At 44.0% G+C, this 13,240-nt stretch overlaps 1 protein-coding gene across 3 annotated transcripts in view; it reads left to right on the top strand.

Moving 5' to 3' along the window:
* The window catches only part of ATP6V1H (ATPase H+ transporting V1 subunit H), a 111,974-nt gene that overhangs the window by 75,966 nt on the left and 22,768 nt on the right, over positions 1–13,240 (top strand). For 2 of the 3 annotated variants that reach the window (XM_029923141.1, XM_029923140.1), the window contains one exon: positions 7,843–7,956. The exons of the other annotated variant lie outside the window; for it this stretch is intronic. In XM_029923141.1, coding sequence (XP_029779001.1) covers positions 7,843–7,956 — 114 coding nt within the window. The remainder of the gene's footprint in view (positions 1–7,842; positions 7,957–13,240) is intronic. 3 annotated transcript variants of the gene reach the window in all.

Below are 13,240 nucleotides of genomic sequence, written 5' to 3'. Positions count from 1 at the left end.
TTCCCGGTATGAGGTCTCCCGTCTCCAGAGATCACTCTATGAGCATTTTTAGTCTCTCCTTCTCTCCCCCCTCGGCTTTCCACCTCGCTACTCGGCTGTCCCCTGTGCCGCCCTGCCCGTCTGGTTAGTGCGGCTCTCCAGGGTCCTGAGCCGCCTCTGGGCAGACGGCCCTCTGCGGGCCCGGCGCCAAGTTTCTGGGCACTCTCTCTGCCAGTTCTGCTTTGGCAGAGACTCCACTCAGTGTCTCCGGTCCCAGTTCACCCTCAGGCATCCATGAGGCTGTTATCCATAAGGAGTCCATGCGTGCACCTCCATTCTTGGAGATCAGAATATTGTGGCTTTTAATTCTTCTCAGTTTGATAGTTGCGGGTGGGCAGAGATTACAGAGCTCCCTACTTCTCTGCCATACTGCTGCTCTCCTGGGCTGTTTCAAGTCCTGGTTGGGACTGAAGTCTGCGTATTTGGCTTTGGAGGCATGGATGGGCATTTGTGCCACCGGGTCCCTCGGGTGGGTTGGACTGCTCCCTGACTTTGGCTGGAGGAACTGGTGGCGAGTCTAGGACCATTCCAGGATCTCCTGAGACACAGATATGAGTGTCCCCCGCCAGGTCACTATGTCAGCAGGACTGCTGGTGACTGCAGCTTGGAGGGAATCGAACCTAGTATAGGTCCCTCTCAAGATCTCTGGGGTGCAGGTGGGAGTGTCTCCCATGGGTTTGCTGGACCAACAGTGCTGCTCGTGGACTGGCTGGGAAGGGCTGGGGCTGAGTATAGGGCCCTTTTCAGGATCTCTGGAAGTGCTGTCAGAACGTCTCCTGCTGGGTCCCTGAGACTCCTGTTATAGGGATAGAGCCACTTACAGGACTCTCCAGAATCGTTAAGGGTGCAGCAGAATGTTTGTGGACTGGCCAGGATGGGCTGGAGACCAGTCACAGTGCCCTTCCCCTTAAGGAGAATAATGTCAGCAGGGAAATTGAGTGAGTTCCTTCCAAAATAAAGAAGACATGCTTCTGTGCAAAGGCAGTCTTAACGCTCCCCCCATGTTTTTCTTCACTCAGTGGTTGTAACTTGTTTAAACTCACACTTGTTCTTCTAACCCTTAACAAGATTAGTAGGCACATTGTTGTTCCAATTCAGTATCCATGTAGCAGTAACTCTCCCTGCCTTGCAGAATGAGTCCTCTGTCACTCATGAGCCTATCCACTTTTTGTCCAGATTGTGCCCTGCAGAGATGTCAGGAGGGTCGTGTCTGGACCTGCACAGCTCCTCTGCTGATAGCTCATGGGCACCACCGCCGGCAGCACAGAATTGCACAGCGGCTAAGTGCACGGGCTAAACTTGTCCGCTTGGGTTCAGTTCCCAGCTCTGCCATCTGGTAACTGTGCAGCCGTGCCATGTTGGATAGCCTCTGTGTACCTCAGTTTCCTTACCTGTAAATGTGAGCACTCAGTGAGTACATGCGCAATGCACTCAGAACAGCACGCAGCACATGGTACTAAGTACTGTTTAGGTGTTCAACAAACCAGTTAAATGGGTCATTTTGTCCAGTTGTTAAGGATCTGCTACCCTGCATGGGAGGTTTCAGCTGACTCTTGAACAACACTGCTTTGAATTGTGTGGGTCCACTTGTACGTGAACTTTTCACAGTACAGTACAATAAATGTACGTTGTCTTCTGATTTTCTTAACATTTCCTTGTCTTGAACTTTGTTGTGAGAATACAGCATATGATACAACATACAAAATATGTGTTAATTGACCGTCTATGTTATTTAGTAAGACTTCCAGTCAACCATAGGCTACAAGTAGTTATAGGGACTCAAAAGTGACATGTGGAATTTTAATTGTGTGGGGCGGTTAGTGGCTGGGCCCTGTGGGGAGGGGAGGCAGGAGTATCCGGGGTCTGGGTGCCCGCAGAGGGAACTTGGGGTTCCGGGCTGCGCCCGAGCGGTGCCCTTGGCAGACTGCTGACTCAGCAGCCGGATTGTGATTCGGTGGGGTGAACCAGCACACTGTCATTAAAACACAAAAATCTGTCCACCCTCCTGTGTTTGCCGCGTTCTGGATGCATATCCAGTTTCTGTATGTACGGTTCCATTTCTGCGTAAAGAAAACCTGTCTGTCTCCTTGCCCCGCTGGACTGTGACTTCTGAAAAAGGAACCATGTCTGACTAGGCATATTGCCCACCACAAAGTAGGGCGTAATAAATGTGGGGAGAAAGAATTATTGAAAATATTCCTTTTTCTTTTAAGATGCGCCCCTTTATATGAGGTACATGTCTCTGTGTTCTTTGTACAGAGCCTAGCATAGCTCTTACAAATAAAACTTAGAAGCTTGTTTGGATGGTGCCGTTAACTTTTCATCAGTGAAACCCAGTTGATTTATCTTTTCTAAATGAGAGTTATCATGAAAAGGAACATTCTTACTACAGAAAACTTGAAAAGTACAGAAAAGAGTAAAAAAGAAAAAAACAATACTGCAGCCCTGAGGTAAAAATAATGGTTTATTTTTTTTCTTCCATGCATACATTTTTTTCTTCCAAAATGTTGATTATAATATCTCTTATGTCCTATTTTTATTCACTTTTTCCATGAATATTTCCCACCTACAAAATTTTAAAATTATAAATTAATGCTACCTATCGATAAATGTATTCCAATTTGCTCAAATCTTACCAGTGGCTATTTGGTATGTTCCCAGCTTTTCATTATTGTAAAAACACGGTGAATGGCTTTGCAAACATTTCTGATTATTTTCTTTTTTCTGGCCCCTTAAATACATTCTATGAGAGAAGGTTATAGATACTTCTGCGATTTGAAAAACATTATTAAATGTAGAGCGATTCAGGCTCCCAGCAGCAGCGTGTGGGAATAGCGCCTTTACCAGCCTCTCAGCAGCAGTGAATGTGTTCGTCTCTCTAAACTCTCACAGGGGACACTGGTACCTGGTGCTTTTCAATTTGTATTTTGGTTACTTCTGTGGTTTATGGAAATTTAGTTGCTACATTTAAGAAAGACATTTTTAAAGCTTTCTGTTTTACATAATTATTCTGTTTGTAAGATTTTTATCATGTATGTATGTCTTTACCATCTATTGAAATTCATTCATTCACTAGGCGTTAATGTTTGATTGAACATCTGGTCTGTGCTGGGCACCGTTCTGACTCATGAATCACGGGGCTGCCATTCCAGTGAAAACCTCTGTGGTTTCTTCCTCTACTTTTATGCTTAGAAAGAGCTTGCCCATTTAGAAGTCTGGTAAATATTTTCCTAACTTATTTTTGACAATAAACTATTTTTTAAAAAAAAGCGTTAAGGGGAACAAAATAAAATAATACAAAATAGTGAACAGAATAGTGATTTCCGTGCTACTAAACTTGTAGACTCTAGAGGGTGTGTTGTCACATAGACACGATAGTGCCTGCTTGCATGTTAGTGGAATCATACATGTGACTTAACCATTTGTAGCAGTTTGTTGTGGAATTATAATACGTTATAGTGTGATATGATTTCATTAGCCATGAATTGAATGTTAAACAATAGAATCCTTATCGGGGTATTTTATGTGACTATATTATATATTATAGAACTACATGACGAGGAAAAAGACTTTTACAACACACAAAAATAGTGCTGAACTTTTTAGGATATTTAAACTTTACTCTAAAATTGCATTTCTGGGTTCCACCAGCTGGTACCTTCCTTGAAAGTTCTTAACCAGCACTGAGCTTGTTAATCATGTATTATAATATTCTAGGTCTTTAAAGCCTGACATGCTATCAACTCAACTTGTTTTGAAATACAGTTAGCAAGTTTTTCCCTATTAGACAGTAGCTTATAAACAGAGTCCTTGGATCTAGTTCTAAATCAAATCACTTAAATATCCTGTCTTTTTAATGATGTCCTCTGTTAATATATATTAACTGGAAAGATTCTTTCCTCACCATTTTTTTCAAGCATCAATGATTTTGGACATCCTGTATAATCTAACAGTAACTGGTGTTTCAATTAAATTTAGAAGACGGAAAATGACTATTTTATAGCAGTGAATTTCAGTGAGGTCTCTTGGAATTTCTATAAGGGCAGTCACCTTTATGGTTTGAATGAATGCTTAATAATAGAATACTGTAAAATAATATATTACTTATTAAAAACAAAAGTTTTCAAAACTTGCTGCTGGTAATATGAGAGGATAGTATAAAGGGGCAGAGTTTAAAATGTCAAAACACCAGTTTATAGAGAGCTAGGCGCCACCTTTGTGAGGATTACATGAAGTAAAAAAAACTATGAAGTATTTGCAATCTGACTGACATGTATAAAAATGTTATTGTTGTAAATGGTATTTGATCTGCTTTTAAAGTCTGTCATATTTTACATATAATATGGCAGCTTTCTGAGATTGTATTTGATCCTTATTTTTTATGGATTCTATGTTTGTGAATTTGCCTATTAAAATTTATTTATAATCTCCAAATTAACACTCATGCTCTCGAGACCATTCGAGGACATGTGCCGAACAGAGGGACGTTTGAGTTGCCGGACACACAAGGCAGAGTTTGCCTTGTTGTCTTCGGTCTGTGTGACAGGCCGGTGTCCTTTTTGGGATTTGTTTAGTGTCATGTGTTTTGCATCTTTGTGCTTTTTGTTGGTGATTTCACTGTGTAAAATGGCCCCCGAGCATGGTGCTGAGGTTCTGCCCAGTGTACCTGAGTACAGGAAGGCTGTGCTGTGCCTTACGGAGGAAGTACATACGTTAGAGAAGCGTCATTCGGGCACGATTATAGCGCTGTTGGTTGTGAGTTCAGTTAACAGATCAACAACATAGGTTACACAAGTTTGTCTTCAAACAGAAACATGGAAAACACAGCTCTGTCTCCATAAGTTGACCAGAATGTTGTGACCAGACACTTGAGGGAACGTAACCCTATATTTCCCCTAGGAGTCTCGGTATTCACTAAATCAGTGTTCATGGTGACTTTACTAAAACACAACTTCCATAAATAATGAGAGTCGTCTGTATTTTCTGTGTGTTGGAGGTTACCAGATGGGGCCCAATAAATGATTCCTTTCCTGCTTGCCTGAATTCCAAACTATTTGAGATACTTGACAAAGGAGATCCCAGAGGCCAGAATAGAATCTTCCCTGCTAAAGTCAATTTTGGAGAATGTGGTATGTCTTCCTGTTACCGAGCCCATAACCCCAAGGGGCACTGGACCAGTGTGGAAGAGAAGAGAAGGTGGCCAGTGTGTCCTGGAGTCCTGCTTCCAAACTCCCCAAGCATGGAAGTCCCTTCTTTTTGTTTTGTTTTTTATTTATTTTTGAGAGACGGAGAGAGACAGCACAAGCTAGGGGGAGGGTCAGAGAGAGAGGGAGACACAGAATCCGAAGCAGGCTCCAGGCTCTGAGCTAGCTGTCAGCACAGAGCCCGACATGGAGCTTGAACCCACGAACCGTGAGATCATGACCTGAGCCGAAGCTGGCTGATTAACCGACTGAGCCACCCAGGTGTCCCGGAAGTCCCTTCTGAGAGGAGTAGCAGGGCAGGGGGAGACAGGGGTGTTGCATTAAATAGCAGGAGAAGAGGCCGGCCCTGACCACCCCCAGAAGTAGCCCGTACGTGCTAACACAGCTTGGGCAGCACTATAGGCAGCTTGTCACGAAGTCAGAACGACTTTAGATTTAGCCCAGAGCCCCTTTAGAACTTCTTCAGTGATGACGATCTTTCCATGCCTTTGGATGAAAACCATGCCTATAGAACAGCCCTTAGACCATTTTAAGTCGCAGAAAGGGCTGGGTTGAAGACATTTATGTCCCTTCTCCCCACTGACGCACAAGGAGGGCGTCTCTCTCTGATGCCCTCAGCAGGCCTGGGCCGACAATCCTTCCTCTTCCGGGCCCTTTCCCTGAGCTTACCTGTTGCCTCGGCTTCCTGAGGCTGGTGAATTGAGAAGGGGGAGCAGTGGGCAAAAGCAGGGACGTTCTTACTTGCGATATTGGTGGCCGCTTTCTGTGCTCCGCCCCCTCCGGTGGGTGTGTGAAGCTGATCATTTCTTTGGGGAGCACTTTTTGGGTTCATTGGAGGCACCTTTTCTGGGCCACCCACCGCAGCCCCTGCAGACCGGGCCGAGCCACCGTGTGCTTCATCTGGCTCACGGTGCTGCTCAGGCTTCTTGGCAGCCCCAGGGTCTGAATGTCGGCCAATCCTGACATGGCCCCCTCTTCCCTGCTGCTGTGGGTTACTGTGACCCCTCAGCTTCATGCCGTCGTCCTCCCAACTGCAGGGAGTATATGACTGCCTCTGCGTGTGGTGTCAGTGACATGGGTTTGGAAGACATCGGTACCTTTTTCTTTTCTGCCGGGCAGGGATCTGCCGCGGGGTAGTCCACAGGGCACTCAGACATCATCCTTCCCCTCCTTGGGTCCTTTCATATTTGAAATAGCATTTAATCCCTAAGGGGATTAAAAATCATTAGAGTTCGTTATAAATTCTGTATGTGATGTCCTCTCACAGTTTCTTCACTGGAGTGTCGATTTGGCATCTCAGCTGGTGCTGAGGCAGAAGGAGTTGGTATTACTATCGGACTTTTGGGAAGATCGCTGTGGCTGCAGGGAGAGTGGTCAGGGGGGCAGCCCCGGGTCCTCACCACCCTCACCGCCAGCATTGTCGTCGTCATCATAGCAGCAGACATGGGCTTCCTGTATTGCGGGGACATCTCCTTGTTCCCTGCCTTTGCCAGGAAGAAATTTACTAGGTTAAATGACGTACTGTAACATACCTGAGAAGGAGCAGAGCTCACGTTAGGTGAAGTAATGTTTTAAAAGCCCAGTACCCGACCAGGCATGACAAGCATTCAGTGTTTGGTTTTAATTATACAGTGCTTTCCCCCCTCGATTTCAATACATATTTCAAAAAATATATTTTAAAAGTAAAGTATGAAGAGGTATAGAGATAAAAGCCCCTCTTTTACCCTTGACCCCCTTCTACCCGTCCTCCAGACTGGCTTCTGCTGCCAAAGTTCCTCCTGCGCTCTGGCTGACTGTGTGCTGGTGGTGCTGCTGCCCCCTCCCCCGCCCCCCAGTCTCCACATCACCCTGCTGGGCCTGGGAGCCTCCACAGCGCCCCCCGCAGCCACACCCCTGTAACAGAACAGGGAACCTCTTTCTCTTCATCAAGCAAATGGCTGTTTTCACTTCACTTCTGCACCTGGAGTGACTGGAGTTTTCATGGTGTTAAGGACACAGTGACAGAAAGCAGTGTCACTTGGCAGTCATCGTGGTGCCTGTGATGGTAGGAATTTTCTCCCCTGTGTCACTGGCCAGGAGCTCATGTGGCATATCGTATCGTTGTAAGAAAGGGAAGGTATCTTAAAAATCAAGTCTTTCTCAGGAAATTAACATGGCTTTTACCAGGCACTTTTCAGCGCTGTGTTCCCTGCTGTCTGCATCCGAGTCTGTCTCCTGGCCCCGCAACTGGTGGGCCTGATACTGATCTGATACAGTTACAGACATTAGGTGGTGTTTAGTATGCTGATTTTAAGCAAGCCAGAGATACTGGTCATAAAGAAGTTTTACATGCAACCGAGAAAACGGTAATCTAGAATACCACGGCAGTCCGAGATGTCTAGATGATAGGTGCCTGGATCGGGAAATTAGAGTAACTGGATCTACCAGGAGCAGCTTAAAAGAGTGTGTCTTTGAATATGTTAAATCTGTGATTCAGGGGAAAAAAAAAGACGTGTTGATTTACTTACCATATTGTGATTTTTCTCTTTAAAATCCTCGGCACTCTGGTGCACGGGCTGGAAAGTCACTGCGCATCTTCACCAATGGCTTCTGTTTGCAGGGTTATCGAACAGCTCGGTGGCAAGCAGCTGGTAATGAACCACATGCACCACGAGGACCAGCAGGTTCGCTACAACGCTCTTCTGGCCGTGCAGAAGCTCATGGTGCACAACTGGTAGGTGCTGGCGTCTCCCTCCCCCAACCCCCACCCTGCACCAGACTGCGAGGTGTAAAAGAGCGACGGTGTTGATGTTCTCAAACGTGTATTCAAGGTGCCGATACCAAAAACAATTCCAGAAGTGACTACCAGGACATTTGTGGCTTAGGTGAATCAGCCTTTTTTGGAGTTGAAGGGAATCCAGTTGGATTACTAATGAGAGGCTTTACACTTTGCCACGGTTTAACTGGTTAGAATGTGGTTGACCTGAACAGTTTTACCAGTTCATGTGAAAACACTAAAACCGTTGATCAACTACGGTTCTCCCATTTCATTCATTAGAGCCTTTGCCTTTGAAGTGACCACAGTCATGTGTTTCTCCCATTTGTTTTTATTTTTCGAATAAAAATTATTGACCCTTTTGTACCTACTTAAGATAAGTTGAAGAGTGACTGCGAAGATGTAACGGTGAGCCTTGCGTGTCCATGATGGACCCTACCAGAAGTCCCTTCGCCATGGCTGAGTTTAGCTGTGGGCCGGGTGTTCAGGGCTCAGTGCTCTCCTGGGCAGTTCAGGATGTCCGTGTTCTCCACCACGTGGTGGAGGGATGCTCTGTGTTGGACTGTTACGGCACCATGAGCACGTGCACATTCCCTGTTACTGACCGCAGTGCTGCCAGTATGTTCCAAGGCGAGAATTAATGGTACGTTGGTAGGTGTGCATTTGAGAGACGCAGGCAAACACAGTATAGGAGCTGCTGTGGGATCATATATTCAATATTATGATCTTGCCGCTGACGCACTTTTCTCACAAATACTGACATGTATGCATTTTTTCAACGATTCTTTTGAGCCCTCACTTTATTCCTTGTTACATGAACTGCTGGGCTGCACATATGGTGGAGGTGGGTGCAGCTTCACATAGGACGCCTAGAGAAGGCCAAAAGGTCAAGGCCCAAGCGGCCCAGCTCACTCCGTGATGATCAGGGAGCAGTCACATGGCCCAGCTACTAGGGGTGAACGTTCCAGGTAGAGGGAATGAGAGGGAGCGGAAAGCAGGTCTGGACACATTCCTGGTTGTGTGGACGTGCCCGCGTGCGGATGCTACCGGGCCCAAGTTGGTGGAGGCCGGGCATGCCGCTGGGCATCCTGCACTGCACGGACAGCCTCCCACGACCAGGAAGCGGCCTGACCGATGTGCCGGTCGTGCAGAGCCCCGAGATGCTCGCTGGGGAGTGGCGTGAGGGCCAGCACGGAGAACGGTGGGCCGGGACAGCTTGCCAGGGGCCAGGGACCCGTCATGGGGGGGGGCACCGTTTGGCTCTTCTCTGAGGTGGGTTGAAAGCCATTGAAAGGTTTTTAAATGGGGAATGACAAGATTTGATTTCTGTTTTAATAAAATCTCTGCGGCTCCTCTGGTGAATGGATTGTGGAGGGTCAGTGCGAAGGCAGAGAGCCGTGTCAGTGGTCCTCACTGTGGTGGGGGGCACAGCTGGCTAGTGCTCGGGTCGGGGCGCTGACCACTGAAGGTAACAAGCAGTACGTGACCGTGGGTGGACTTCAGAGCCAGCGCTAGTGGCGCTTGATGGACCAAAAGCATTCTTCCTGGTTTTCATATCCTCAGCGTGAGAAGAAAGGGAGCAGAGCAGAGGGCACTCAGAAATGGTTTTTATCTAATATTTAGCAGGAGGCAACAACTTTTCAAGTGTATCAGTAAAAAACAGAATATCAGTCTGGTTTTTTCTTCTTGTTTCACTTTACCATGAAGCCCCATTTTCAACACAAATGAATTATTTAGTAATTTTGTGTCTCTTGGTTTGTGCCTCTTTCTTAAAATTAGTTTAAAGAATGTTGGCATTAGTAGAGTTCAAGGCCGTTCAAGGCTGTTGTCTTCTATGAAACACAGTTTTATTTTCTCTTTTTGTTAATATTAGAGTAGCTGAAGTATAATTCCTGTTTTGTTAATACAAAAATTTTATTAAAAATTTTTTTTAGCATTTATTCATTTTTGAGAGATAGAGACAGAGTGCAAGCAGGGAGGGGCAGAGAGAGGGGGAGACAGAATCCAAAACAGGCTCCAGACTCTGAGCCGTCAGCACAGAGCCCGACGCGGGGCTCGAACCCATGAGCTGTAAGGTCATGACCTGAGCTGAAGTCAGACGCTTAACCGACTGAGCCACCCAGGCGCCCCTAAAAAATTTCATTTGAATAGTTCTTTCTCATGAAGTATTTATTTGTTGGGTTTAGCTTTTTTAAAAAATGTGTATTCTGATGTTGAAGAAAAGAGGGATGTGGGGTAACTCTTTGCCAATGGAGGAAGTTTTTTGGTTGAGTATTTTTGTGGTTTCAGTGTTCGTGCAGTGAAGACTTATTTGCAGTTGGAATATTTTCCTTGAATTTAGGAACTTGATTTAGTTTCTTATTACATTTTCTAATGCATGATTACAAACAAAAAGTAAACATTTTTATAGCTAGAAACTGGTTTCTTCTCTCTCTATCATGGACTAGCTGATGAGCAAATATCTTTTCCCCCTAATTATGTGTTGAGCTCTTTTAACTTTGTTTTAATTATGGTAAATCTCCTCTAATGGAGAAGCTTAATGTCAATATTTTCTTACACTTTCTTTAAAGAAATTTCCCTATGAAGAGAAATTTTGTTGTGACATGTATATTTCCATGTCTCTCTATGCTAGAGAATGAAAATTGCTCAAGTATATAGCAGTTTATTTAAATGTCAGATTAACACGAGAGGGAATAGAATACAATTTGGAAAGCAAAGCTTCTGTAGAAAGGATTTTGAATCTGTATCTTTATTAAGTTTGTCTTTATGAAATCATGCTGGTAGAGATTGCCTTTCAACTTGCCTAAAGTACATGCTTCCCCCCTCCTCCCAAACTTGTGGTAATAGTGTTATAAAGATGTTTGTTGATTGAATCTTATAAAATTTTCTTATTTTCATATCAAAGACAAACATGAAAACAGTTGACTTTGTTTCCTCTTAGCATTTTGTTTAATTAAACTGAGTTTTTGTAAATGATTTATGTTAGTACTGTATAGTGAAATAAACTAGCTGAAAATGTTTCAGCTCTAATCAAAGATAAAAATAGGATAAAAGTCTGCCTGAATGACAGCATCTCGTGACATTTTCTTAGGCTTACCTGGACTCCTTATTTTGCCACACTTGGAGATTTCCAACACACGCTGGATTTTCTTGTACTTTTCTACCCTAAATGATTTAGACTTTTAAATACTGCATTATTCCTAAAGCTTCTGTTGATGAGTCTAAGTCATAATTTTGGATATAATAAAATTAATATTTTTTACGACAGGGAATGTTTTTTGTCTTGAACATAGGTTTAAAATTACATTTAAGTATAAATTGGATACTTGTGAAATGATACAACTGGGCTGTCTGTGGGTCTTGCTTTTGATTCTATTTTAGGGAGTTACATTTGAAGTTTTTGATAATGCAGAGGTGGATTTGCGTTTATGTAACCAGGGAGTATAGAGTTGTATATCGTGTGAAAATACGTAATTCTTCTTCACGATTCTATGGTTGATGTCACAGTCATGATGAAACAGCTAGTGTTTCTCTCCTTCTACTGGACCCCTGCATTTACGTGGAATGATGGGTGACGGCCAGCCCTCACTGACGTGTGTGGGGAGCGGAGTGGGCTGGAGGGGAGCTGGACGGTGGCACACACCGGTGTCCCCTCGGTTCCAGGGACCCTGAGCGGGTTGGCCCCCCTCGCAGCCCTGCTTCTGAACGGAGGGCGCCCTCTGATCTCCCTGTCCCCGCGGCATGTTTGTGGTGCGCCCCGGGTCGCTGAGCAGCACTGGGCTTGTATGTTCACAAAGTTGCCAAAATATATATAAACAGTGACAGTGTACTCTACAGAACGTGTATATATACCCTTAGGTTCTACTTTGTAACTTAGCAGCATAAAATATCATTTTTCTCCTACAGAATGATCTTAAATGTGATCAGCCTCTAATTCAGATGCCACAGTGTGTGCATATGGACAGCTCAGGACTTCAGGAAAGGAACACTGGCTTTTGTAGAGGATCTTGTGTAGAATTTTCTATTTGTTTCTAGATTATTTTTCACTCCTTTTTTTTTTTTTTAGCAGAATGATAAGTAATGAGTGGTGTTCTCCCCAGATATCTTATGTGTAGGCCAACAGCATAACAGAGATTCACCGAGCCGTGTGTGACTCAGACGACTTTGTTCTCTGCTGTTTGTCTGGTTGAGTATTGTACTTAGTCTGTAAGTACGTGGTCATAAATACGGTGATTAAAATAGCTACTTATGAACTGAACTGAGGGAACAAACCTTTATGTGCATAAGCCTTTTAACATTAATTTTCACGTTACCAAAATATTCCATGTGATTTTTAATAAACATGCAACATTTTCAGATTTAACATTTTCCGGGTTTAATTTAGAAAATTGTCACCACTCTTTGAGTGGCTGGAACTCCCCATATTTATTCTGACACCATTTTTGGTGGAAGAACCTTTGAAAATGTCTTTGGTATCATATGTTTTGTGTATTTTTCGAAAAGAAATAGAACTCAATTTAAACAAAAATACCAAAACCAGTTCCAGGAAAAGAGGATAGTCTGTCATCTCACCAAGTCAGAGAGCTCCCAGGCCCCCCTTGAGTTGCTTCTGCGTGGCTCGTTAGATACAGATGTTTCAAGGCTGTAGTGATTTATCTGGACACGATGTACTGCTTAAGGACAGTTGATTTGGAGATGCCAGCAAGACGTAGATCTGAAATTGTTGCCAAGTACCAGCCTAAATAAACATCAGGAAAGGTCAATAATAAGCATTTAGACAGTAAAGAATATAAAACCACTGATCATGATAATGGTGTCTGTGTTCTTTATAATTAAATATAAAATCAAAGGCAGATTTCGCACATAAGTGCATAGTGTAAGTGTCTGTGGATCAAATTCATGTTATGGTTTTGTTTGATTAGGATTAGCTTTTTAGACAAACAGCTGATTGGAATTTTGAAGGGTCAGTTAAGCATGGACAAAAGAAAAGTCTTGTCTAGTAAGGGAAGGCAGAGAGAAATGAACTGACTTGCTTTGCTGTTGGATGCTTTTTCTCCTCTCTCCTTCAGTGTGTGGGACCGTCACTTCTGTGGTCACATGAACATTTCGTTTCATGGGCTGTGTGTATGTGAAAAAATCAAGTAAAGCTCATTAGAATACATTATGATAAAAACTAATTAAATAATAGGGGCGTCTGGGTGGCTCAGTGTCTGACTCTGGCTCAGGTCATGACCTCACAGCT

Source organism: Suricata suricatta, chromosome 15 (genome assembly GCF_006229205.1).
Source record: "Suricata suricatta isolate VVHF042 chromosome 15, meerkat_22Aug2017_6uvM2_HiC, whole genome shotgun sequence".
Classification (NCBI taxonomy): domain Eukaryota; kingdom Metazoa; phylum Chordata; class Mammalia; order Carnivora; family Herpestidae; genus Suricata; species Suricata suricatta.
Note: the sequence above shows the minus strand (reverse complement) of the source record. Positions and strands in the feature narration are given on the sequence as shown.